The sequence below is a fragment of the Pyricularia pennisetigena genome, chromosome 1 (genome assembly GCF_004337985.1).
Source record: "Pyricularia pennisetigena strain Br36 chromosome 1, whole genome shotgun sequence".
Classification (NCBI taxonomy): Eukaryota; Fungi; Ascomycota; class Sordariomycetes; order Magnaporthales; family Pyriculariaceae; genus Pyricularia; species Pyricularia pennisetigena.
Genome location: NC_043740.1, coordinates 4,167,297 through 4,191,290, shown reverse-complemented (window position 1 = coordinate 4,191,290; position 23,994 = coordinate 4,167,297). Strand labels below are relative to the sequence as shown.

Here is a 23,994-nt window from a genome sequence, read left to right as displayed (position 1 = left end):
CTAGTGTCTTGTATCTAAATCTGGGGGGTGACAGGCCTTCAACTCGTGCGCCTCGTGACCGAAAACATCAACTTTTGCCGATCTAAACTTTCTTGCGGGCGTACGTTTGGCAAACAAGATGTCCAGCTCCTCATAGGTTCTGTCCTTGGTCTCGGGAAGTCTCCAAAACAGCCAGATGAAAAACAGCAAGGCGGTGCTGCCCCAGAGGAAGCCAGTCCTTGCGCCGACGTTCCACGCCGTGGGGTTCATAAAGTAGGGCTGCAGGATGTTGCCCACAATGTGGACGAGGTAGTAGGCGTTCCTGGCCAGCACCACGGTATTCTGCCTCACGCGCGTGCTGCCCACCTCGGCGGGGATTGCCCAGCCCAGCTGGCCGGCCGACAGCTGATAGACAAACTTCCACGCCATGGTCAGGTAGGCCTGGGTCTCGGCGACGCCCCGCTGGGATTTCCACGAGGTCAAAACCGCGATAAGGTACAGCAGGAGGCACATAACCCCCGAGCCCCAGAGGAATATCGTGCGGCGGCCGAAATGGGGCAGCAGGAGGAACCACGAGCAGAAAGCGCCAGCAAGCGCGAGGAAGTAGCCGCCGAGGTTGAGATTGTAGATGCGCGACGCAGGGAAGCCGATCTGCTCGTAGAAGTAGGTAGCGTTGTAAGCCAGCGCCGTCCCGCACAGGACCTGGCCCGCGAAGCTCAGGCAGGCGATCTCGGTCCGGCGGAGCTCAACCCCACGAAGACAGTCCCTGTATCCAGTCCCGACCGACAGCAGCTTCTGCTCCAAGTTGTTGGTGTGGACAATGTACGCCAGCGTCTCCTGGGTCGACAGCGGGGCGTCGGCATCTTGAAGGCGCCGCAGCGAGCGCTCGGCTTCCTCATGCCTTCCCTTGCGGACAAGGTGCCAGGGGGACTCCGGGGCGAAGCTGAGCAGCGGGATGAGCCACAGGGGCCAGAACCACTGCAGGGCAAAGGGGATGCGGTAGGCCCACTCGTCGTCGCGCACAAGACAGGCTCTCAGGACCCCAGCGGAAAGGAGCTGGCCGATGATGAAGCAAATGTTGGTCCAGCTGGTGAAGTAGACCCGGAGTTTCATGGGGAGGAGTTCACTCGCATATGCAGGGGACGAGCTAGCAAAGACTCCCCAGGGAAGGCCGCACTTTTTTTTTTGTTTTTTTTTTTAATTATTATTATTAATATCTTTGCGTTAGCATGTCTCTTTCCCTCCCACAGAGCCCCGGACCCGGCCGAACACACGTACCAAGATCTGTCCAGCGAGAAGAGTCTCAATGTTCTGGGCAAAGAAGACGCCAAAGACGCAGAAGATCATGACAACGAGAGCACCCAAGATGGTGTTTCTTGGACCGAAGCGACGGACCAGATATCCATCCGCAAGCGCCCCAAAGAAAGATCCTATCCCGGCACCATTGCCCAGCGCGGCCTGCCAAGCCGGCGTGAGCTGGTACCCGGAACGCGTGGTCTCGCTGACACCGACCCAGTTGCCGTACTTTCTCTGGAACGTCGGGTATGCCCAGAAATTGTTGAGCAGGTTGGCATCGTAGCCTTCCATTATGACGGTCATGCTTTATCGGCGTAGATGGGGATGGGGGGCTTGGTGAGCATCTCTACGGTTTTCATCGCTTCCGGCGGTCGCTGTTGAGACGCGAGCAAGAGCTGCTCGAGAGTAGACGATAGACATACCTGACCGCCAGGCACCAGAAGATGGCCCAGCGGTAGCATTTGATGGCCTGCCGGACCGTCAGGTCATGCTGTTCAGCCGCGTCGTGTGCCACGCTGTCTACAAGCGCCTTTGATTCGAGAGACTCATCTCCTGTGGTCCCGCTGGGCACTGGCGTGTACGCTATTTCGATGGCATCAGGGGATGTCATGATGGGCGAGGACAACATGGAAAGAAAGAGAGAAAGAAACGGTGGAAAGACAGCAAAAGATTAACGGCTGTTTGCATCTCTGCTGTCACAAACTAGTAGGGCCGAAATTAAGTTTCTGAACTTGGGGGCGGGGGAAAACCTTGTGCCTTGATTAGTGTCATTATGCTACAAGGGTTCGCCCAATAGTATAGGCTTTACAAACACCGGGATGAGGTAGACTTTTGAGCTTGTCCTTTTGATCCCAAACCTTGGTATTCGTTTCGGCATGCCATAGTAGCCCTAATTAACTCGTAGCAGACATGCAACACCGTAATCATAACGACTTGATTGTTTTTTTTTTTTTTTTTTTTTTTTTTTTTTTTTTTTTTTATGGTGCTGGCTTCCTCATCCTGGCCCACAGAAGGACATTTTGCCTTGATTATGCAAGCCAAAATAAAAAAAAAAGCTTCGATTCAAGTGTCGTCTTGCTGTTTACTCCAACTTTCTGCCCCGTCACAACTTGCTCTTCGCCTCCCTATCGCCACCAGCCCCTTTCCCAGACCCCTTGAACCCAAACAAAGCGGCGGCCACGCGCCTCATCTGCACCTCTTCACTCCCCTCGGTGATCCTGTACCGCCGAAAGTGCCGCCAGATGTGCTCAAACGGCTGATGCCTGCCGTATCCCTGGCCGCCAAACACCTGGATGGCCCTGTCGGCAGCGTCGCACGCGAGCCGGTTCGCGTAGTAGTTGCACATGGCGATGCGGTGGCCCAGCCTCTCTTCCATCTCCACCCACGGCCTGCGACCTTTTGCTCCTCGGCACTCGCGCTCGACCGCGTCCATCTCGGCCGCGGTCCGCAGGATCAGCAGCCGCAGCATCTCCTGCTGCGTCGCCAGCTCGACCAGCGGGAACTGGACGCCCTGGTTGACGGCGAGCGGCCTCCCGAACACGCGCCGCGACCGCGCGTGGTCCACGGCGCGGTCGATGCAGAACCTGGCGGCGCCGCACGACGCCGCGGCCTGCCTGATGCGGTTCTCGTGCGTAAAGGTCTGCGCCACCGCCAGCCCGTCGTCGACGTCGCCCAGCACGCACGACGCCGGCACCGCCACCTTGGTCAGCGTGATGGTGGCGTGGTCCGTCGGCATGTTGAGCGTCCACTCGTACGACGCCACCTCGAGCCCCGGCGCGTCCCGCGGCACCACGAAGGCCGTGATCCCCCTTGCCGACCCCGCCGCCCCCGAGGTCCGGGCGAAGATGAGGTGGTGCGTCGCCGCGTGCGCGCCCGTCTGCCACCGCTTGTTCCCCGAGATCTCGAACCCGGCCTCGCCCGACGGCAGCGTGGTCCGCCGCGCCGTCGTGTCCATGTGCGTCGCGTCCGACCCGTGGTGGATCTCGCTCAGCCCAAAGGTGGCCACGAAATCCCCCCTGATGGCCGCCTCGACAAACTCCCTCTTCTGCGCCGCGCTCCCGTAGTGGTGCAGCATCAGCACCATGGGGTTGTTGAGCACCACCGAGTGCTCGTTCTGCAGGTCGTTGGCCAGCCCCAGCCCGCCGCCGTAGACGGGGTGCGAGGCCAGGAAGACCCGGATCGCGCACATCCACAGGTTCTGCCGCGCGTTGCCCGCGCCCCCGTACTCCACGGGCAGGGCGAACCGGAGGAAGCCCGCCTCGTCCGCCAGCTGGCGCGCCTGCCGGAGTAGCGCCTCCCATTCCGCACTCGGCAGGCCGCCCTTGTCCCACTGCGTACGGGATGCCTCGCGGCGGTAGTCAAAGAAGCGGTTGTTGTCGTCCCTGTGCTGAAGAGGGAGGATTTGACTGTTTATAAAGGCGTCGAGGCGGCCGAGGAAGGCCTCGAGGTCGTCTGGGAGGTCAAAGTTCATTTTTCGGAGGCTGAGGAGACTCGGGCAACTGAAAGCTTCTTTTTCGTCATGAGGTTTTGCCAGTGACTGCCTGCCTGCCCGTCTCCATCATTCACCTACCTAAACAAACCTTGATGGAGGAGCAGATATGCCCACCAGTCAAGGCAGGGTTCCCCGCATCATCTCAAGTGTCTATGCCGAGGCCGAGACGCCGGCTCCATCTCAACATCATGGCAGGGTTAGGGTACAATGCGACTTGGACCAAAGTTGCGCCAACGAGACCAGAACTCTTACTGTGTTCACATGTTTTGCTTGTTGAGGAAAGCTACTTGATGAAGTAGGTGGTGTGAAGATCGGATGTTTTTTAAAAATCGTCCACCTTCCGCTTCAAACATTTGTCACTACTATGTATCATTATGGCATAATGGGATCCTTGGGGTTCTGGGGGGGTTCGAATTTCCAAATACGGCGGGTCTGTCCTGCATCGCCCCAGTTTTAGGAACAAGATCAACATCATACGATCTTGAAGAAACACAACCAAGAAATCCTCGCTTTTGGAGCCCGTGAGAGACCAGGACTTGACCTGATCAAGCAGCAGACCACAAAGAACTCAATTAATCCTCAGTATACCGGGCTCACACGGCCACTTTCTGGTCGTGCGATTAAACTTACATCGGGGGTTTGATTGGTATTACCCATCTCTCGGCTAATTCTAGTCAATAGCGCCATCCCAGCCCTTGTGCCATGGTGACCAAGGTGACATCCATCGTGCGCATACGCAAGACCTGCATACCCCCGAGTCCCGAGACGTAGGCAGTTTGACAGAAAATCACGCACATGAGGACAAGACCTTGAGAATATTCCCACGTAAGATAGCGTCTGGAAAATTAACAACGAGGCAGAACCGTGAGCCGCCTCATATTCTCTATCCCACGCCGGCCGTCGTCGTCCCCGTCCCCAGCCTCGGCCAGCCGATCCAGGACTCCAACGGCAAACTCGGGGAACCTCAGCATGACGTCCCTGAGATTCCTTCTGCAATCTCTATAACAGCCCGCCACGAGATCGTACACCAGCCTCCTCAGATTGTCCTCCGGCCACTCGGCCGTCGTCTCGAACAGCTCCGTCAGCAAGTCTCTTGTCCGATGGTCCGACGCCCAGTAGGCGACCGTCATCCAGTGACCTCTGACAATCCGGGAGAAGCGGTCCAGAGCCAGCCCGCCCAGCTGCGGGATCGTATACCTCCCCGCGGCGACGTAAAGCCGGAGGTACGTGTACAGAGTGGCCACGGCGTCCTGGCCCTCGTCGTCCGCTGCGGCGGCGTTGCCCTCGGTGCCTGCTCCAGACTGCTGCAGGTGCGCCCACTCGTTCCAAGGCGAGGTCAGGAACGCGGCAGTCGTCGCCGCCGCCGTCGTCGTCGTCGTCGTCGTCGCTGGCGTCGCACTAGCGGGTGGTGGTGGTGAAGGGCTGTAGGTGGGCGAGACGAACGCAGGTGTGACAGGAGATGGGGTCCATGTGGATGGCCGACGGGTTGTCAGGACCGAGTGGTGACGGCGGAGGGGTTGATTGCTGTGGCACTGATACGAGTACGAATGGTCGTGCTCGTCCGGCGGGAGGCCAGCAATGGCTAGCTGAAATCCCAGACCACCGCCCCCGCCGGCGATGGAGCGGTTGGAAGATGAAGAGGTAGACGAGTTGGAGGGGCCTCGAGTGATGATCTGGCCATTGTCGAAAAAGTCGACGTCTTTGACGTCCTCAGTGTACAGGAACTCTAGTAGTTTGTATAGAATTTCGGGGCGCTCATCGGGAAAGTCAATGATGCGCTCGTATTCGTCCTATGGATGGGTTTGCGTTAACTTGTGTTGTATTTGACGTCGATTTTTTTTTTCTTCTTCTTCTTTCTTTTGTGTCGGTGGGAGCAAGGTGGAATTCTGCCATGATGACAGCCTAGGAAATGTGAATTTCTCTCTTCGCCGTGGGCCATGATCGGCCGGGAAAGAATAGAAGCTCAACGAGACAGGAAGACTGAAGGAAAGCAAGCGGACCTGGAATGCGCCACTGCAGGCCTGATCAAACCATGCCGATTGAGTGCAGACGATGACGCGGTGGGCTCTCAACTCAATGCCGTTGCACCGAAGCAGCAGGTCTGAGTATTTGCCATTGAGGAGCAGCCTGCCGATATTAGACGAGTTTGAACGCCGTATGGCAGCCATCGCTGCCTCGGATGCGCCAATCCGGTGTGTGTTGGCTGGCGGCTTGTTTGTGCGTTGATCGTAACGTAGTTGCAATCCCGTTTCGGGACCAAGACTGGCCAATTCGGGGAAGTAATGTGAGCTGCGGACTGTATCCCAATTGAAAGCGGAAGAAGGCCTCGAGGCACCATGCACAGTCAAATATATCTGGTGCGCGCGTTTGGATGGTTTGACAATCATCAACGTGGAGGCAAATCAACCCAACATAATAACCCTCTACGGCAAGCGAGCTGTCTTCAGCAGCCCCGCCGAAGCCGCCCTAGTTGTATGACCATGGCTTCGCGATTGCGGTTGGTTGCTGGACTTGGTTGGGATGGTTAATTGATTCCGCGGTCTTTGGGTGCGCGCCGCGATTAAGTAGCAGAACGCGGCCGACTTTGGAGTATGACCAAAACAGCAAGTATATTGCACTTGCACAGCCTGCCCGCCCTTTGGTCGCGATGTGACCGTTGGCAGAGAATTGAGTTGAGTGAAGCAAAAAGCGGATGTTCGCCCCACCAAAATGTTTTTTTTTTTTTTTTTTGTGAGCGAGCGCAGTTGGTGCGACACACCCAGAGACGTCGATCATCTACGCCGGCACCTGGTCCCGCGGTGGATACGTCTGAGCGTTTTGGGTGCGGGGGTTCTGCTCTATTTTTGGCATTTTTCTTTTTTGGCTTTCTTTTGGGGAGGTGACTCAGCTCGGCTGCAGAAAGCTGTGCGCTGTGGCAGTGCTTCCCGCCGAGGGTCAGTGCGCCGACATCGATTGATGGCTCAAGGTATGCGGAATCAGCAAACCAGACAAGGGTTCATCCAATTAAAATTGACTCCAAGATTTATATGTGAGAGAGCAAGAGTCCACCAAGACTAACCATTGTTCAAAACGCCTACCCAGCACCGCCTCAAAATACAGAAGAAAAAAAAGAGAGAGAGAAAGAAAGAGCAGCAAACCTAACCATCTGAAGGTATCCCGCTGCATATGTCAGACTCACAAAACCCAAGCAGTGAACGCCCAAACAACTAGGTGACGCTATAACCGTAAATGTAGCACAAATGGCGCAGCAAACCAGATATTGAATCAAGGAAACATTGAATTATACAACCAAAAAGGAACCAAGGGCTTGCTGGCCTCAAAGTGGGATCAAGACCGATCCATCCTCCTGCACGCATTGTTGAATCCTGTAGCGATCTACAGCACATCTGTTTTTTTTGTAATGAAATCCTTGTCAGCAAATATCCATCCTGGTCTTTTGTGTTTACCAACAATGCCTGTGCTCTGGTTGGTCTACTCACGAGTATTCCCAGGTTCCGGTGTCAGTTCTTCGGATCATGTCTACATAGGTCTTGATGTCCTCTCTCAACTTGACAACCTCGCCAGGAGTTTTCCAGCAACTGCCACTGTCCGCCATCTGCAGCAAACTCTCCTCAGCCCGGTCCAGTCGCTTGACCGATGCGGCAACCTCGGCATTCAGTCTGGAAACGATCTTTTCGAGGAGATTAGGGTCTTCTTTTTGTTGCTGGCTGAGGCGATGGTGATGGTGGTTGTATAGCACCGGAATCAAGCTGCCCATGCAGTGCGTTGCCATCTCTTTTTTCAAAGATAGCAGATCGTTCACTATGATGATTATCCAGTTCCCCTCTTGGAGCACAACCTCCATCTCTGGTGAGTTGAATATGTCGGCAGGAATGTCTGTTTCAACGCACAGACTATCATCGCCGGGTTTGTCAACAAGTGTCACTTTCATTTTCACGCCTGAGTCTGTTTTGGTGACCTCACATGTGACTGCTCACCACGCAGTGGGGGTACACAATTGAAACACACTTACGAGCCAACAATGGCAAAGTTTCGAAATGCCGTCGTGTACAAGCGCTGCTCAACATAGGATTCATATGTCGGCATGATGCCCTCGAGCCGTTCTCGTTGCTCCTGCTCCGTGGACATGATATAGTCGCGCAGTTCCCGGAACATTCGCTGCCTCTTTCCTGTTTAAAACCCACTCGTCCCATGTCAGCAAACCGCATCGACCCTGTTCATCTCAGTCTCTCTGTCAGATATTCTATACTTGCCCTTGTCCCACCTCGCACACAGCCTCTCTCCCAGCTCCCGGAAGATGTCGCAACCACCGGAGGGGCAGGGCGGCGGGAGGGCGCGGAACCCGAGCCAGTCAACCACGTTGTTGACGATTCTCCCCATGACTCTGCGCGGCTGCCACAGGCTCTGGGGATCGAGGTCGTCGCCATCCTCGACGTCGAGGTAGTACCGAATGTAGTCTATGGTCTGGCGACGGTGGGCACAGGCACGGCCGAAATCCGCCGAAAGAGACTGCTCTGCCATGTCGATGGCGTCATCCCAGATGAAAGCCCAGATGGTAAGGAGGCCGCCGATGTAGAGGTTTTCCCATTTCGCTGTTGGCCACCATCTGTTATGATTATTCACACTTCGTGTCAGCAAACCATTAGGGGGGCCCTCTTTGATATTGAGTGGGGTTGCTATGTGACAGGCCTGCCGTACATTGAGGTGAACATGGCAAAATCGCTGTCCTTGAGCTTCTGGCGGTATTTCAGATCATGGACGTGACTGATGGGAACGACATGACTGACGTCAGCTTTGGTTCCTGAGGTCTGCAACAATGGATGCATTGAACCAAGCCGGTAAATTGTTTAACTCACCAGTCTAGTATGCCATTGAACACATGCTGCAGTCTTTCATAGTGCTCATTTATTAATCCCTGTGGCCAAGAAGCCATGTGCTCCTTGAGAAGGTTGGGCACCACGAGCGTTTGGCCCTTCAACTGGTTGGCCAGTCTGAGGGCAGTATCAGATGTGATGCTCTTTTCGCTCATCGTTTTACAACGTCTCTCTTTATCCGATATGGACGACAGAACTGTGCAGAACTTGTAGATCAAAAGGAGTATTGCAAGGAGGCAAGTGCTAAGTGAGATGAAGGTTGAATGCATCTGATAGTCTAGGTATCAGAGTAGAGTAATGAAAAATAATGGGATCAAAGTTATTGGATAGTTTGTCAGAGACATATGTGATACAAAGAGATCGAAGACACTTTCTTTTGGCTGGGTGCGAGGCCCAGATGATATAGGCGACAGAGAGACATCAAGTGCGCAACCACTATAAAACGAGTAACCTAGGTAGGCAGGTACAGTCCTGCGAGTCGAAGTCGGAATTGAATCAAACAAGGGTGAATGACTATCCTTACCCAGAGACCTGTTTCGTGTCCCATTACTATTCACCTCGTCAGAGTCCCGAGTGGGAGAGGCCTGCGTCGGGTGTGGGTCGCAGCCGGGCACTCGGAATCTGTCTCCGGGATCCGGTTCACTATGTCTCTGAGTCTCTGTCCCTAGCACACGACATTTTGCGGTCGTCAAAGGTGACAGGTCAGCTCAGGAGAGAAGGAGGAAAGCATACCACCCACATTTGAAATGTCTTCCGACAGAACCTTTAGTTCTCGAATATACTTCCGGCAGGGGGTGGTTATCGCCTCAGAGAAAACTATTGCGTGTCTTGGGCATCGCTGTTTCTTTCTACTACAAGTCCATCCAGCAATTCAAAGAGTCAGTGGTGCATTTATTTCATTAACTGCTATGATGGGGGAAAAAAATAAAACACTGCAAAACGCAGAGCCGCACTTTTGAGTTTTGACAACCAGGAGTCTATGAACCCGAAGCAATAGCTGCGAACTCTGAGAGTCTCCTTGGCGAACAAACAAGAGCCTGGTACCAGCCTTGGGGGTAGGACGGAACAATGCATTATCACATTTAAAGACATTCTGAAAACCCGGTTCGAACTAAACAACCGTTTTAACCGATCGCCCCTAAAACCGGGTTCAGAACAAAAAAAGGAAAAAAAAAGAGTTTTTTTTTTGGGTTTTTGATCCTCATCGTCATCGAACCCGGACGACTGCAGATTCTCCATCCCAAAACCCCGAACTCCGGGATCTGCTACGGAATCTTTGTAATACAAAGATTGTTTTTTTTTTCTCCAGCCCAAGCTGGAATTGTGCTCCCAGGCGAAGCAATAATATTCGTCTGGTTCACGATACCACCGGATCAAGCATTCCGCCGCCCGCCGCCACCATGTCTCAGGCCAATCTGAGGGTTAGGCGAGAGACAAGGACGAGAAAACATGTATGCGTTGTCGAGTCTTTCCCTCTCTGGTCGACCAATTAGCCTCCCTCTAGAGATTGGCAGCGTCGCCTGATGGTTGTTGCCTACACAAATTCCGTCGACGAATAGCGTCCGTCAAGAGACACCGGTCGTCGGTGAGGTGGCCAAGGAGGCCGTACATTTTGAAATCTACGGCCGGTGGCAGCATCTTGAGTCAACGGCTGAATCCGCGGGCGGGTGGTGGCATTGTCCGAGAGGGATATTAGCTGGCCCTCACGATCGGGGTGGGGGCGTGGCGGTTGCTTTCGCTCCGTGTTTATCTTGCTGCATTCAACCCAGTGGACTTTGCTGCTGAAGAGTTTTCCCCCGGGTCTTGATGGGGAGCAAAGGCTGACCAACCACGGCAGTTGCGCCAGTTGTGCTGCACTGCAGAAAGCTGCATAGCCTGAATGCAGGCGAGATGTTTGGGAATTGAACGGATGCGATGTTGTCTGTCGGGTGGGATGAAGGCGCAAACGCGAGGGGGAAAAGACGAATGACTATCTGGATTCCTTTTGACTTGAGCTGACCTTTGAGGGAAAAAAAAGAAATCTCACTGCCTTGTCGAAATGGGTGGCTTTACTTTGGGAAACACCAGATGCTTACACAAGACAGATCAAGTACTCAGGGGGTACATACACCACCTACCTACAAGGGCTGGAGGTGCACAAAGTCTACTACTGAATCTGGAATCTGGGGGCTACACAATCACAGCACCGACCTCTCGGAAGTACTTTGGGACTGGCTCCGGTGAATTCAATAAATTTGAATATCTTGGGCCATGCTCACCTGGATCTCTGGAGATTGTCGGATCTTGCTGGCTGGATTTCCCGAACAAAAATCAGGGGCGAGGAAAATATGAGCAGCGAGGCTTGGTTGAGTAGTGGGTGTGAGCAGGCATTATGAGACTCTACTTTTTGGATGTCAGCTCTGGGGGGGAGGAATTAGGGGTGGTAGGAGACACACACGCTCAATGGACACACACGCTCAATGGTGCAAATCTGTAAGGGGGCTGACCAACCATTCATTTGCGTGAGTGCGTCAGCAACAACANNTACAACAAGCAGATAGGTTTGCTGCATGATTCTGTGAATAGTCATTATGCTACAGTTCTAGATCGAGTCTAATTACGATTGATTACAGACACCAGACAGAGAGCAAAACTGCCGACGTCAAAGCCACCCACGTCGTGCCTTGGATCCTGCGTTCATTGGCGCCCGAATCCTGCTGGTCTTCAGGCTCGGGCTTCCCTTGAGACGAAACCTCGTCATTCTCTGACTTCTCATCATCCGTCGAGGTATCGCCACCATTCCTGACAGTGTCCAGGATCCACTCCTTGGCCGAATCGCTGTTGTTTCCATCAAAGTAGTTCCAGTGCGGCAGGGGGTCGGCATCTTCTGCGCTTGCGATTTTCTGAGACTCAACGGCACATACCGCATCCCCGTAGTTGCACCAGTCACGATAGATTCTCGAATACTGCTTGAGCGCTTCAAGCTGCTCACCGGAACGAGGCAGAATGCCGTCGTACGATGATCCTTCTCCCTGGTTATACGTCTGGTTTGCCGTGTGTCGGACCGCGCCCCAAGTCACAGCCGCAATGACCTTGCTGCCCGGCCGTGAGGTCCGGTTGAGCGGTGGGTTCTCAGGCTGTTCGCATCCATAGATAAAGCCTAGACTCGGGTGGTTAGTTTATCGGTGATCCTTGTAAAGAGTAGGAAAAAAAAAAAAAAAAAAGAAACTCACCGCCACCGCCACCCAAGATATCCCCGGCAACACTTGCACCCTGGCTATATCCGAGCAACATCAAGCCCGAATCTTGGCACCGCTCGGAATACTCCTTCATCTGGCGCTGCCCATTTCTGGCCCCCGTCGATGCGCTCTGGCAGAACAAACCCGGTCCATCGTAACTCGAGTTGGCCGGATACTGAACATCCTCATAGCCGCAGTCTTCCTCGCCGAGTTCTTGGCACAGCGACTGGAGCAGCCGGCCCATCCGTCCCGGATACGGTTCACTGCTTCCCCGGACCGCAAAGATGTGGTACTTGTGGCACTCACTCGACGGCCCAAACGCCTTCGGCTCGGGGGCGGCGGTGGCAGAGGGCTGTGCGGACTCCCTTGCAGATGGCGTCGAAGTGGTGGCGCCGAGGGCGACGCTCGCCACGAGGGCGGCGGCTATAATGCTCCGACAGTAAACCATCGTGGCGGGCAGATCCTTTTTTTTTTTTTTTTTTTTTTCTTTTTGGGTGTCCTCAGCTCTTCCAAATTCAACGGCTGCTGACGAAAGGTAGAACTAGTCTAGCCGCCATTTGCTTCTCTATCCTCTCCCACCTTTTTTGTCTTCGACGGTTGGGTGTCACATTTTATGAGGCGGTGGTAGCCACATGGCGAGGAAAAACAAAAGGGGGAAACCTTGGCAACACGCAATCAAAAAGTTCCACCAGCTTGCTCCACGATGAATTTTTCTCTCTCATGACCAAGTTCTTGGGTTGACCGTTCACCGTCAATATCATGGCAGTCACGGGCTCTTGGGGAGTTGCCAAGCCAGTGACAACCCGTAGCCAAGATCCAAAAAGACACTAGTCTGCTCCACATTGATGAAATGACGTAAATATTCGCGGGTATCCGGCACGCTATCGACGGATTATTCTCCTGGTAATACTGATTGTCCCCCCTCCGAATAACCTAATCCAAACGCTTGGGAAATATTGAATCTCTTGGGTGGACGGAGTCGATTCACCGGCTTGACTGACTGTGACTGCCATCTGTGGGTGGGACTGCACTGTCACAAGTGGTCAGAGAACAGAGAACATGGCGGTCGGCTGGGCCAAGCGAGATAAATACAACTTGGCACAACAAAGCAGTAGTAACCTGGGGAATTTCTCTTTTCCATAGTTACCAATCGCTGCACAAAGGATGCAGTGTGAAGGCAAGGCTGGCTTTTAAGCGAAACAAAAGAAGTGAACCCTAACCCTTCAAGACGCATGCGGTCGTCACTAAAAATAACTAACCAACCCCCCCCCCCCCCAACTCAGCTTACTGTCGCCACACCCTCAGCGCGTGTCCGTAATCCATCTACTCGATTCCAGCTCCTAATTACAAGTACCTCGATATGGTCGCACCATGACAGTTGCGTCGCCAAGTCGATTCTCAGCTAGGCGCCACAGGTACAGGGCAGCCTAAATTAGTCATTGAGACGTTAGGGCCGTCGCTTCCAGGCGCGTAGTTTGTTTCTTGGACAATTTCAACCAACGCCCAAGGGCGCGCGGAATGTCTTGACCCTGGTTTACGGCACCCAGCCAGGCATCCGGCCTGGGTGGGAAACAAGGCAGATGCCGTCCGAAATGTTTGCCTGACGAGGAAACATGCTGATTGTGATTTCTTCATCAACGTGCTGACTGGTATTTTTCTTAGCTGCCTCCCTTACTTTTGTGCCACCCAAGACAAAAGCCCCTTAATACCAACCGAGACAATGTCTAGACTAGTACTCGTCCACCCAACTCATCAATCCGAGGCACAGCATTCAGGGGCAGGCACAGTAACTGGTGGCACAGCAGCTGATCACAAAAAAAAAAAAAAAAAAATCGCAGTGATATTCTTTGATATAATAATATAACACCAAATCCTCTCTTTCAACTTTCAGCACAACCAGCTTTCAACATCAAGCTCTTCTCTTCTCAGTCTCTCCTTTATTTATCTTTGCAAGATATTTGCTCCAAAAAAAAAGAAAAGAAAAAAGAAATTATCATCACCACCATCAACATGAAGCTTATCCAACAATTTGCCGCGCTGGCGCTGGCCTCGAGTGCCAACGCCTTCTGGATCCTCAACTGCGGCAACCCCGTCGTGGTCGACCGCATCGATCCACTCGCAACCCCAGGACAGATCCCGGCTCGGCACGTCCACACCGTCATGGGAGGCAACGCCTTCTCTGCCAACCTGACGACATATGAGCAGACGCAAAAGTCGACTTGCACCTCGTGCAGCGTCACCAAGGACCTTTCCAACTACTGGTTCCCGCAGCTCTTCTTTCGCTTCGACAATGGCAGCTTCGCCGCCGTCAAGAACTCGGGCGGGTCGTTGATCTACTACCTCCACCGCCACGACAAGAGAGAGCCCGAGTACGCCAACGGCCTCCAGCCCTTCCCCGAGGGGTTCCGAATGCTGGCCGGCGAACCGCTGGCTCGGCAGGCGCGCAACGACACGGACCAGGCCAAACGTCAGACGCGCGCCGTATCGTTCGTGTGCCTGCGCGGTGAGCCCACGCCGTCCACGCCGTACCTCCCCAAGATGAGGTGCAAGAACGGCCTGCGGGCGCAGATCCACTTCCCGGCCTGCTGGAACGGCAAGGACAACGACTCGGCGGACCACAGGAGCCACGTGGCCTACCCTTCGGGCGTGGACAATGGCCTCTGCCCGCCGGGGTTCCCCAAGCGACTCATCACGCTCTTCTCAGAGGTCATCTACCAGGTCGACAAGTTCGACGCGTACTGGGACCCCAACGACGCCAGCAAGCCGCAGCCCTTTGTCTTTTCTCACGGAGACCCGACCGGCTATGGGTACCACGGCGACTTCCAGAACGGCTGGGACACGGCGGTGCTCAAGGCGGGCATCAAGGACTGCAACGAGGGCGTCAGGTCTGTCGAACAGTGCTCGGCGTTCAACGGGCTGGTGCAAAAGGGCGACGCCATGAAGAAGTGCGTCAACAAGCCCCAGGTCGACGAGAAGGTCTTTGGGGTCCTTGGCAGCCTGCCCGGCTGCAACCCGGTGCCGGAGCAGAGCAAGATTGTCCACCCTGCCGTCATGGCGACGTGTGCCGCGACTAACGGACCTGGAGAAACGGCGGCGAAAAATGAGACAGACGTGCCCAAGACATCGCGGGCCGCTCGTCGGAAAGTGAAGCGCAGCAACAACAACTAGAGCTTACAGAGAGATGTGTGCGTAGTCACATAGATTAGAATTGATTTTAATGTTAAAAAGTTGTTTTTTTATCTTTTTTTTTGTTCTTTATCTCCGATGCATGTGTTTGGCTCTGTTTTTTTTTCTCTTCGTCTGATGATCGCTGCTGGTGACTTGACTTGCTGTGCCGCACACATGGGATTTTTCGGGTGAAACAAGATGAGAAATCGCCAAGGAAAATTAAATTAGATTTAAATGCCATGTGCGCGCTTAATTTGGCGCTAGTCTGCTGCTGGCCGCCATCTATTCCCCTGTTTTCCCGGCGGTCATTGTTACCACTACATACACTGCAGTGGAGAGAGTGGGCAGTGTCTGATCTTGGCAGCAACAAGCCATTTTCTTGATTTAAGTGATGGGAATGTATTAAATGGTTACTGTGAACGGTTTATTTGGAATGTAACTAGTAATTCAGCGAAAGGATTCACGCATGCGATCGCGATGCCTCCATCAAGTACTGAACCAGTGGACAGCTTGGCGATGGAACGATGGGGCTGGTGTATGTCTTGGACTCTTGGCTGCATGGGGTCGAGAATCTAGACTACTGCTAGATCCTGAATGTGAGTTTCTCTTGTGGTCTGATCGCGAATGCCCTCTTTTTTCCGCCGTCTTTGTTTTTTTTTTTTTTTTTTTTTTTTTTTTTTTTTTTTCCACCAGAAATGGGTGACGACTACGATCAACTGTCTTGACATACAAGATCCCATGGCTTGCATATTGCTACGATACCCCCTGGAGGGTTCGTGTTTGGTTCATTTAAGCTTAGCGCCATGCGCGCTGGTGGCTGACTCGTGCTGCTGCTTATGTCGCGGCTCTTGCGTGCGACTGACTCGCCCCAAACCTTTTGATATATCAAACCGCGTCGACAATCTATTCAAACAGGGTTGGAACAGAGATGCACATTGCAACCCCAGACTAAGGTGCCCTTGGCTGCCGCGTGGTTTTGCCTGCTGGATAAGAACTAGCTCAGATTGGCTACGATTGAAGCTGGGCTAAACTTAGATTGCCAGGGCAAAGGATCTCATATCTGGGAAATTCGTCCCCATAATCGCCCTCACTGCGCATGCAAGGCAGCCATTTACTGTAAGCAATAGAGGGATAACACTCCTCCCAACTGTCTAGGTCAGGAAAGACAAGCTTTTGTTTTATCATGCCCGGAAGCCTGGTCTTTTCGTGTCCCTCGTCTATGTAGCTCCGGCCCACTCATTCAGGCCAAGGTACGTTAATCCTGCGAGGTTGACCCAGTTTTAGCGCCGAAATTGCCAAGTCATTGGGGGAGACATTCCGAAGTGAGCACTTGTTCTTTTCCAAAAGAAGATCCTGCAGATCGGTAGCTCGTCAATCCTCAAGATTACGAATCTTCTACACAGCTTAGCATCTCGAAAGCCTAGCCCCCTACCCAGCAATTCCGGGAAGCTGCATAGGTACTGCCTAGGGGTTTCACTTGCCATAAATCAACAACAACCATTTTCGAGTATCAGTGATGTCTGTCACACTCCTCCCGAAGGCTCGTCTCTGCCTCGCTCGGCCGACAGCCAAAAACTTCAGCGAGGCAGATATCTGTGGGTTTTTCTTTTTCTGCGTGAAGCGTTTCAAATCCTCTCAAGCAAACCCAAATACAGGACAAATACAGGATTGCACTATGGGTCTGGTCCTGTAACACAGGGGTCTTTGCACCCGTCCCTCCGCTCCGGATATGCGGCAGAAAATCCAGCTGTAGCCTTCTCACGCCATGGTCTTCCCCACCTCCTCTCCAGACAAATATTGTTAGGCAACCGAGCAAGCATTAATTACACTGCCTTTTCTGGGCCAATCCTACCTTTTACACCCATAGTAAAGCTACTACCAAGCATAATGTACTGTACAGTAGTCCGCAACTATTTCATGCACCCCAGCAGGTCGAGCAAGGTGGACAGACCCGCCCATTCTACAGCAGGCTGCTACAGTGCTGCTTACCCTACGCTAACTTCTTGAGTGATAGCACGGGAGGCTGATGCTAGCAAGCCAACCTACGCGAACAGTATCTCCAGCCTCAGGGGATATCGGTACTGCCTGGAGTATAGTAAGATGGTGATGGGTTCTCATGATAAAAGAGACTCTGGCCACGTCCCTGTCTCCTTCTTTGTCCTCCCTCATCATCCATCATCTTCAGCTTCAATCATCATATTTCTGCCTCTTCTTTCGATTTCTTTTTACTTCCTTTGTTTGTTTGGGGTTTTCTTGGGTTTTCTCTGTTTATATTTTACACTTGTTGCATTTTTACGTCTTCTAACTTTTATCGATCAATTATTTGACCTCACTTCCGTGCATCCACCCCCTTAAAGCTCGAACAAGCGTTCACAATTTATACCAAGCGTCTCCCCATAAGTATTCCGTCTCTCTACGCAAAAATTCAAAATGCGCTTCTCTGTCTCGCTTATCCTCGCTGCGGCGCTCCATGGAGCTTTTGCCGCTGATGCGCCCCAAAAATTGGCAGATGGTATCAATGAAGGTACTGGAGGGACACCAGAGGGCACCATTGCGGCAGCTACAGTTGGTGCTACAGTTGGTGCTACCGTTGCGGCTGGTAAAGCAGTTCAAGGACAGTACCGAAAGAATGTAAGTATCAAGAGTTTATCCAGCTCCTTCTCCTTTAGTATCCTCAATAATCTATGCTAACAATTGGATTTGCTGCAAATTACAAAGGCCGAGGTATTGAACACCGAGAGCAAATACAACTCCGACAAAATCGATAAATTAGCAGAACAACACGGTGGATCTTCGCTAGTGAAAGCTGGCCAGGACCAGATGGCTGCCGCTCAAGATGCTGCAAGCGCGACAAGGGCTAACAACGCAAAGAAAAACCCCGTAAACAGCTTGTTCACAGGTCCCTATCAGGAGCAACAAACTGCAAAAGTGTTATATGATCAATCAGCCCAAGCCTTGCGACTTGCGAAATCGGGTGCGAATAACCGAGTACAATCAACAGTCACACGCCCGCCTCCTACTGCCCAGGGAGGTTCTTCTTCTAGTTCTGGAAACAACTGCAACCGAAAGAGGGATCTGGGCAAGCTGGGGCGGAGAAACACCGTCTGCTACCTCAATTCAAAGCCCGGTCAAGGGGTCCCTGCTAGTCCACCTGCGACTACGCAGAGGACTTATGCTCAGGTCCTCAAGAGTCCTCCTTCCCAGACCAAAAAGACCACAAAGGTTCTAAAGAACCAGCAGACAGAGGTTCAGACGCGTGTTAGACGCTAACCTACCTTGACCACAATGCTCGGGATGTTTTATCCTCAAGATTGGTATCAGCCACAACTTGGAGGTGGATTGCTTCAATGCAAGAAGATGGGAATTCTTGACCGGCTGGATTGTACATGAATATCACGGTGTTGGGCGTGCGGCGTTTGTTTTGCTCTTTTACTCATAGTCTTTGGTTCTCTTCCGCCAGGCTCCGGCCTGGTCGGGTGAGTTGCCTATTCTTACATGCATCCACGCTCGTGGTTTCGAGGAAGTATGAACAAATAACGATTCGATTCCACCCTCTCAGCTATAAAGATGTGAGCTGCAACTTGTGAAACTCCAAAATTATTGGATTCTGGAGTTTGGTATCTCGATAATGGCACTCTACTCAAGCTCGAATTAACTTGGACTGAGTCATAATGGCTTTGATATAGTAGTCGGCCTGCGGTGTATAACGCCAGTTCTTGGTCAAAGCAACCAGACCTGAACCACAAAGCTCACAAATACAAAGCTCTGGCGGCTTACGCCCAATAGAATTGTAGGGTTTCATTTCTTTAAGGCTCAGCAGGATCTTCCCTGCCAACATCCCAAAATTGGCAGCACAAGTAATTGCAACGCCATGTAACAGATCCTACACCTAGACCTTACACATGTGTTTTGGTGAACTATTGACGTGGAGACATTCCACTCAAGCCTCTGTTTCCCCAGTATTCGTAACATCGATGAGCAGAAGGGGTGACATTCTATCGCATAACCTCCATTGAGATGTTTGCAGGCTTTGATTACGTACTATGCAAGTGGGCTACGACGTTGTTATAATGATTAATTCTGTGGCAAAATCGAGACATTGTTACAGGCGTGGATTATATCAAGACGCGGCGCCTCGCTAGGCTCCACAGCCCGTCAAGATGCATTTTATCGATAGATTGTGCAACCACGTTCAACTCCGGATGCATTGCCAAATTTGGAAGGTCTCTAATGCTCCACCAACAACACCGCCTTGGGGCGAAAAGGTATTTGATTCGTTCGACCGGGATACTAGCTTTGCAGACTTTTCCTCGTTACGGGGGCCCCAATTTCTCAGCGGCCTAAAAGCACTCGCTAGCCCCTTTGGCTGCCAATAGCTGGCCATAGTCAAGTTATGCCTTTTTTTTTTCCCTGTCCGACTTTTCCTTCACGTAGCTGCCAAGTCGTCGGCTAGGCTCCCACACGACACACGGTGTTTCGGTACCCCGCTGCAAGAATGATGTCTTTTTTCATGGTTTTGGCGATTGCCGCCCGTCTCTCATCGGCCGTGCTGTATCCCGAAACATCCGTCAACAATCATACCTGCGCCATTCAGGATTCCAATTCCGTGCTTTCGTGCTCTGCCAAGGCTGTACCAGGCGTGTCGGACTCTTGCTGCGTCGAGACGTGAGTTTGGATATTTTTTCCTTCTTTTTTTTTTCCTTCTTTGTGACATTTATGTAGGCGCTGCGCTGCGCTGACCAACACTGGCCATTTTTGATGATCCGTTACTGCCGGCTGATACTATAACTATATATATCTCGGATTCCCAATCAATCGACCAACCAATCTAACTCGTCAACCTTTCCAGCTTCGGTGGTCTACTACTTTTCACCCAGTTTTGGAACACGTACACCGGTCTCGAGGACCAGGGGCAGCTGCTTCCCGAGTCTACCTGGACGCTTCATGGGCTGTGGCCAGATTTCTGCAACGGATCATACAGTAGGGCCTCTTACGCGTATTCTCAACTGGCATCGTCTAATCCCCTCCCTCCACAGCCCAGTACTGCGACCTAACACGCCAATACGACCGCTTCCCCTCTCCCAATGTCACCAACTGGCCTGCTCCCAATACGCAGGTGCCCGCCTACAATGGCTCCAGCATCGCCGAATTTGTCAAGGACTTTGGCCGGGATGATCTCCTCGAGTACATGAACACGTACTGGGTCGCGCAGGGACAGCCCAGCTACGAGTTCTGGGAGCACGAATTTGCCAAGTAAGCCAAGGCCCCTTTAATCCTCAACAGGGCATTGTGCTAAACTGAAGTTTTTGACAGGCATGTAGGTTGGACCGCCGAGTTGGTCGACTGTTGACTAGATGGTGAATAATTAATGCGTGATGTGCTAGGCAACTTGTTTCTCCACCTTTGACGGCAAGTAAATCTCTTAGGCCATTTGTATTGTTTTTCTTTTTTTTTTTTTTTTTTCTCCTTTCGATTGTGCTAACAAATGCTTCTAGTCCCTTGCTATGGACTAAAGTACCAGAAAAATCAGGAAGTGGTGGAATTCTTTGAAACTGGTACGTGAGCTGACTATAGCCGTTTATATCCCTTTTTTCATCATCAACATCAAGGCATTGACTCTCTCCCTCCCTGCCAAGCCATTATGTACTATCGCCGAACCCCGACCTGGCAATGGTTGAACTCGGCCGGAATTGTACCTTCCAACACGACGGCCTATTCGCTCAAGTCCATCCAGACCGCCCTGACCAGCAGCTACGGTGCTCTTCCATATATCGCCTGTAAGCCCCTGCCGTTTTCTCTTCTTATTCCATGCTTTGCGATCCCTGACCAGAAAAAACAAAATCCTCAGGTTCGGGACCACGCTACAATGAGACTGCCGCTGGTTCAGGGAGCCTTGACAATGGTCGCACTGTCCTGTCGGAGGCATGGTACTATGCTCATGCCTACGGCCGACCCCAAGATGGCAACACTGTCCCTTTGAACGCCACTGGATCTGTCACCAGCTGCGCCAGCACCCCCGGCGCGGTTTGGTACTATGAGCCATCTGTCAAATCAGTAAGGAAGGCGGTGCTTGATGGCATTGAGCTTTGATTAAAAGTGGATTGGACTTAAAAGGCTGCGTCCAGGAATGAGAATTTTGTACGCCTGAATCTGTCGCCCATGTCATCTTTTCATTTACGACCAACAACCCCAGGATGGTATCTAGCGCTACGTAGGATACAAGCTTTACCTATTCTCCGACGGACTGCACCCAGGACTCATGGCTGCCAACGGCGTGTTTCTACAAAACAACGGCAATACATAGGAGTTTAGACCCGTCTTGGACAAGCGTCGAATTCTTGCAAGGTTCTGAAGGTGTTTCTGTTTGTGATCTGATGGTATCCAGTCAGCTTGTTGTAGGTGCTGGAAGAGCCATGCTTGCCGTCCCATAGCCTCTGAGCAATATTTTCAGAACGCAGCCATGAACACATCAATACTGCGATATATAGATGTCCTAGGATGCGATTGGAGCCCCTCATGGAGGATGAAGAGGCTACGCTCCGGTATACATACGACAGATATCCTAGGCCCCAAGGCCATAGTCTGCCCAAGGTTGCCTATGGGCCTCTATCCTTTCACGAACTTTTCTCTGAGCAGCCCGCCCTTCAACGCTCACTCGCTCAAACCTTCTTCTCGCTATCCGCGCCATGTTGGGACTTGACGTCCTCAAACTCGGCAACCCTGGGCTCGGCCTCGGACGACTCGGTGTTCTTGAGTGTCTGGTCGGCAGTGACGATGCCGACATGGGCTTCCTCGCCATCAAACAGCCAAGCAATATTCTCGAGCGTGCGGCCCCGCGTCTCGGGGTAGGTCAACCACACGTCGACAATCATCATGATAAGGATGGCGAGGAACACAAAGTAGTATTTCCAGCCGATGGCGTCGAGTGCGAGGGGGCTGTGGGGTGATGAGATGTGTCCAGTCAGCCATTGTCCTTTTCGTGGTTCCCATGCAAGACAATAGCAGCAAAAAGCCTAAAAAAAAAAAAAAAAGAAAAAGAAAAAGCAAAAAAAAAAGAGCGCCTGCGATGAGCTTACTTGACAAAGGTGTTGAAGAAGATGGCGGCCAGGGTTACCGAGGAGCAAACGGCAAGACCCCTGGCTCGAAGCTGGTATGGCCAGATCTCGACGGTGTACGAGATGACAAGTGGCGTCAATGCGACATCGTAGCCGAGGAAGTAGCTGCATATCGGGGTCAGGTCAGTCAGTGTGTTATTCTCAGTGATTTTTAGAAGAGAGCAAACGTGAGGCAGGAAATGATTGCCAAGGGGCCGAACTAACATGAATAGGAACGGAACGACTGCCAGACCGGTCGGCCCATGGCCCGTTTCGGCAAAGGACCCAGACAATCCAGTGATGGTAATGTAGGACACGAGCATAATGGATCCCTGCCCAGGAGAAGCATGTCAGCAAATCGTTGCAGAAGATAAATATGGCCTAGGCTAGACGGGTTTTCTTTACCGAGAGCATAAACAGGAACTTCCTGCCAACCCTGTCCACCGACAAGGCCGCCAAGGTGGCAAAGATCAGGTTCCAGATCTGAAGACAAGCAGAGATGAGGGTCTGCTCCGTGACGCCGGTGATGCCGACGTTCTGCAGCACAAGGGCGAGGTAGTAGCTGATGACGCCGTTGCCGACCCATTGGGCGTAGAAGCCGAGCGTGATGGTGATCCACAGCCGGTGCCTGTTGCCCTTGGTCGCCCACAGGTCGGCCCAGGACGTGGTCTCCTTGGCGGCCTGCTCGGCCCTGATGGTCTCCTCGATCTCAGACATCTCAAAGGCGATGAGCGGATGGTGAATGTCACCTCCGACGTGCGACCTGGCCAGGTTGGCACGCGCCTCCTCGGCACGCCCGACGCTGACAAGCCAACGCGGACTCTCGTCGATAAAGTAGAGCGCGGGCGTGATGAGGACCGGGAGAAGGGCCATCAAGCCCGACGGGATGCGCCAGCTCGCATCGCCTTCCATGTTGCGGGTGCCAAAGGTGGCCCAGGCGGCGATGACGGCGCCCACGTACCAGCCGCAGTTGTAGCAGCTCGACGCGATGCCGCGGTGCGTCGGGAATGCGTTCTCGGCAATGAGCAGAGGCGCTCCGATCGAGAGGCCCTGCGATATGCCCATGATGAAGCGCGCGATGATGAAGCTCTTGTCGTCCTGGGCTGCGGTCTGCACGGCGGTTCCGACGCAGGCAGCGAGGATGCTGAGCCAAAGCCCGATCTTGCGACCCCAGCGGTTGCAGACCATGGCTGCCAAGGGGAAGGCGACGACCGCACCGAGGGAGTAGATGGCGTTGATGAACCCGAGCCAGGCGCCCTGGGCTGTTGTTTTTTTTTTTTTTTTTTGGTTACGTATTTGATCCGACGTCAGCGTTGGTCTTTGGGAAGTATCATGTCAGGTAAGGGAGTTTAGGTGGTTTGTTTCTTCCTCACGTACGGTTGTGCATAAAGGCACGCCATTGTGGCAGCGCCAGGTAGCCATTCATGATGGAGCCATCAAACCCATTAGAGCTCGTAAAGAACATGAGGAAGAAGATGCAGCCGTTGAGCTTGATCAAATGCGGCTTCTTCCACCACGGGATGCCATCATCTGGCAGGACCTTGGCCAGCTCGTGGCCGACCGACTTTTCGGTGGCCGAGGACATGTTGTCTCAAGCCTTTCTGTCTGTCTGTATCTGTATCTGTGTCTGTGTGTCTGTGTGTCTGTGTGTCTGTCCGATGTGCTGTTTGCCGTCAAGTTGTACTTCAATATCCTCAGGGGGAGAGGAAAAACAAGGTCAAGTAGGAATTAAGGTACAAAAAAAAAGAAAGAAAGAAAGAAAAACAGACAGAAGCTTATTAGTCGACCAGCCCGACAGACCGGAAAGCCAAGAGAGGAATGTCGTAGCCAGAGAGGTCATGTATACAGAACCCGGGTGCAAGCAGCAGCAGCTT

The 23,994-nt window shown here is 52.7% G+C and overlaps 9 protein-coding genes across 9 annotated transcripts; 3 read left to right on the top strand and 6 right to left on the bottom strand.

Annotated features, from left to right (window-relative positions):
* Positions 1-1,885, bottom strand: PpBr36_07784 (uncharacterized protein; the record flags this gene model as incomplete). The annotated part of the gene is made up of 3 exons (XM_029894919.1): positions 1-1,155; positions 1,258-1,579; positions 1,698-1,885. 3 exons carry the CDS (start codon positions 1,883-1,885, stop codon positions 1-3), a joined length of 1,665 nt encoding a protein of 554 aa, XP_029747815.1.
* Positions 1,886-2,377: 492 nt separating this feature from the next.
* On the bottom strand, positions 2,378-3,745 carry PpBr36_07783 (uncharacterized protein; the record flags this gene model as incomplete). Its single annotated transcript, XM_029894918.1, has 1 exon — positions 2,378-3,745. The coding sequence occupies one exon, from the start codon at positions 3,743-3,745 to the stop codon at positions 2,378-2,380; it is 1,368 nt and encodes a 455-aa protein (XP_029747814.1).
* An 866-nt stretch (positions 3,746-4,611) lies between these two features.
* On the bottom strand, positions 4,612-5,934 carry PpBr36_07782 (uncharacterized protein; the record flags this gene model as incomplete). Its single annotated transcript, XM_029894917.1, has 2 exons — positions 4,612-5,556; positions 5,767-5,934. 2 exons carry the CDS (start codon positions 5,932-5,934, stop codon positions 4,612-4,614), a joined length of 1,113 nt encoding a protein of 370 aa, XP_029747813.1.
* A 1,148-nt stretch (positions 5,935-7,082) lies between these two features.
* PpBr36_07781 (uncharacterized protein) lies at positions 7,083-9,503 on the bottom strand (the record flags this gene model as incomplete). The annotated part of the gene is made up of 8 exons (XM_029894916.1): positions 7,083-7,152; positions 7,246-7,659; positions 7,779-7,924; positions 7,970-8,372; positions 8,465-8,530; positions 8,623-8,917; positions 9,164-9,282; positions 9,493-9,503. The coding sequence occupies 8 exons, from the start codon at positions 9,501-9,503 to the stop codon at positions 7,083-7,085; spliced, it is 1,524 nt and encodes a 507-aa protein (XP_029747812.1).
* A 1,743-nt stretch (positions 9,504-11,246) lies between these two features.
* On the bottom strand, positions 11,247-12,306 carry PpBr36_07780 (uncharacterized protein; the record flags this gene model as incomplete). The annotated part of the gene is made up of 2 exons (XM_029894915.1): positions 11,247-11,779; positions 11,853-12,306. The coding sequence occupies 2 exons, from the start codon at positions 12,304-12,306 to the stop codon at positions 11,247-11,249; spliced, it is 987 nt and encodes a 328-aa protein (XP_029747811.1).
* A 1,562-nt stretch (positions 12,307-13,868) lies between these two features.
* On the top strand, positions 13,869-15,026 carry PpBr36_07779 (uncharacterized protein; the record flags this gene model as incomplete). Its single annotated transcript, XM_029894914.1, has 1 exon — positions 13,869-15,026. One exon carries the CDS (start codon positions 13,869-13,871, stop codon positions 15,024-15,026), a length of 1,158 nt encoding a protein of 385 aa, XP_029748254.1.
* Positions 15,027-17,456: 2,430 nt separating this feature from the next.
* Positions 17,457-18,296, top strand: PpBr36_07778 (uncharacterized protein; the record flags this gene model as incomplete). The annotated part of the gene is made up of 2 exons (XM_029894913.1): positions 17,457-17,657; positions 17,745-18,296. The coding sequence occupies 2 exons, from the start codon at positions 17,457-17,459 to the stop codon at positions 18,294-18,296; spliced, it is 753 nt and encodes a 250-aa protein (XP_029748255.1).
* A 1,228-nt stretch (positions 18,297-19,524) lies between these two features.
* PpBr36_07777 (uncharacterized protein) lies at positions 19,525-21,116 on the top strand (the record flags this gene model as incomplete). Its single annotated transcript, XM_029894912.1, has 6 exons — positions 19,525-19,691; positions 19,876-20,006; positions 20,063-20,279; positions 20,522-20,562; positions 20,663-20,803; positions 20,875-21,116. 6 exons carry the CDS (start codon positions 19,525-19,527, stop codon positions 21,114-21,116), a joined length of 939 nt encoding a protein of 312 aa, XP_029748248.1.
* Positions 21,117-21,685: 569 nt separating this feature from the next.
* On the bottom strand, positions 21,686-23,705 carry PpBr36_07776 (uncharacterized protein; the record flags this gene model as incomplete). Its single annotated transcript, XM_029894911.1, has 5 exons — positions 21,686-21,962; positions 22,103-22,246; positions 22,346-22,452; positions 22,526-23,382; positions 23,498-23,705. The coding sequence occupies 5 exons, from the start codon at positions 23,703-23,705 to the stop codon at positions 21,686-21,688; spliced, it is 1,593 nt and encodes a 530-aa protein (XP_029748249.1).
* Between the last annotated feature and the right edge of the window lie 289 nt (positions 23,706-23,994).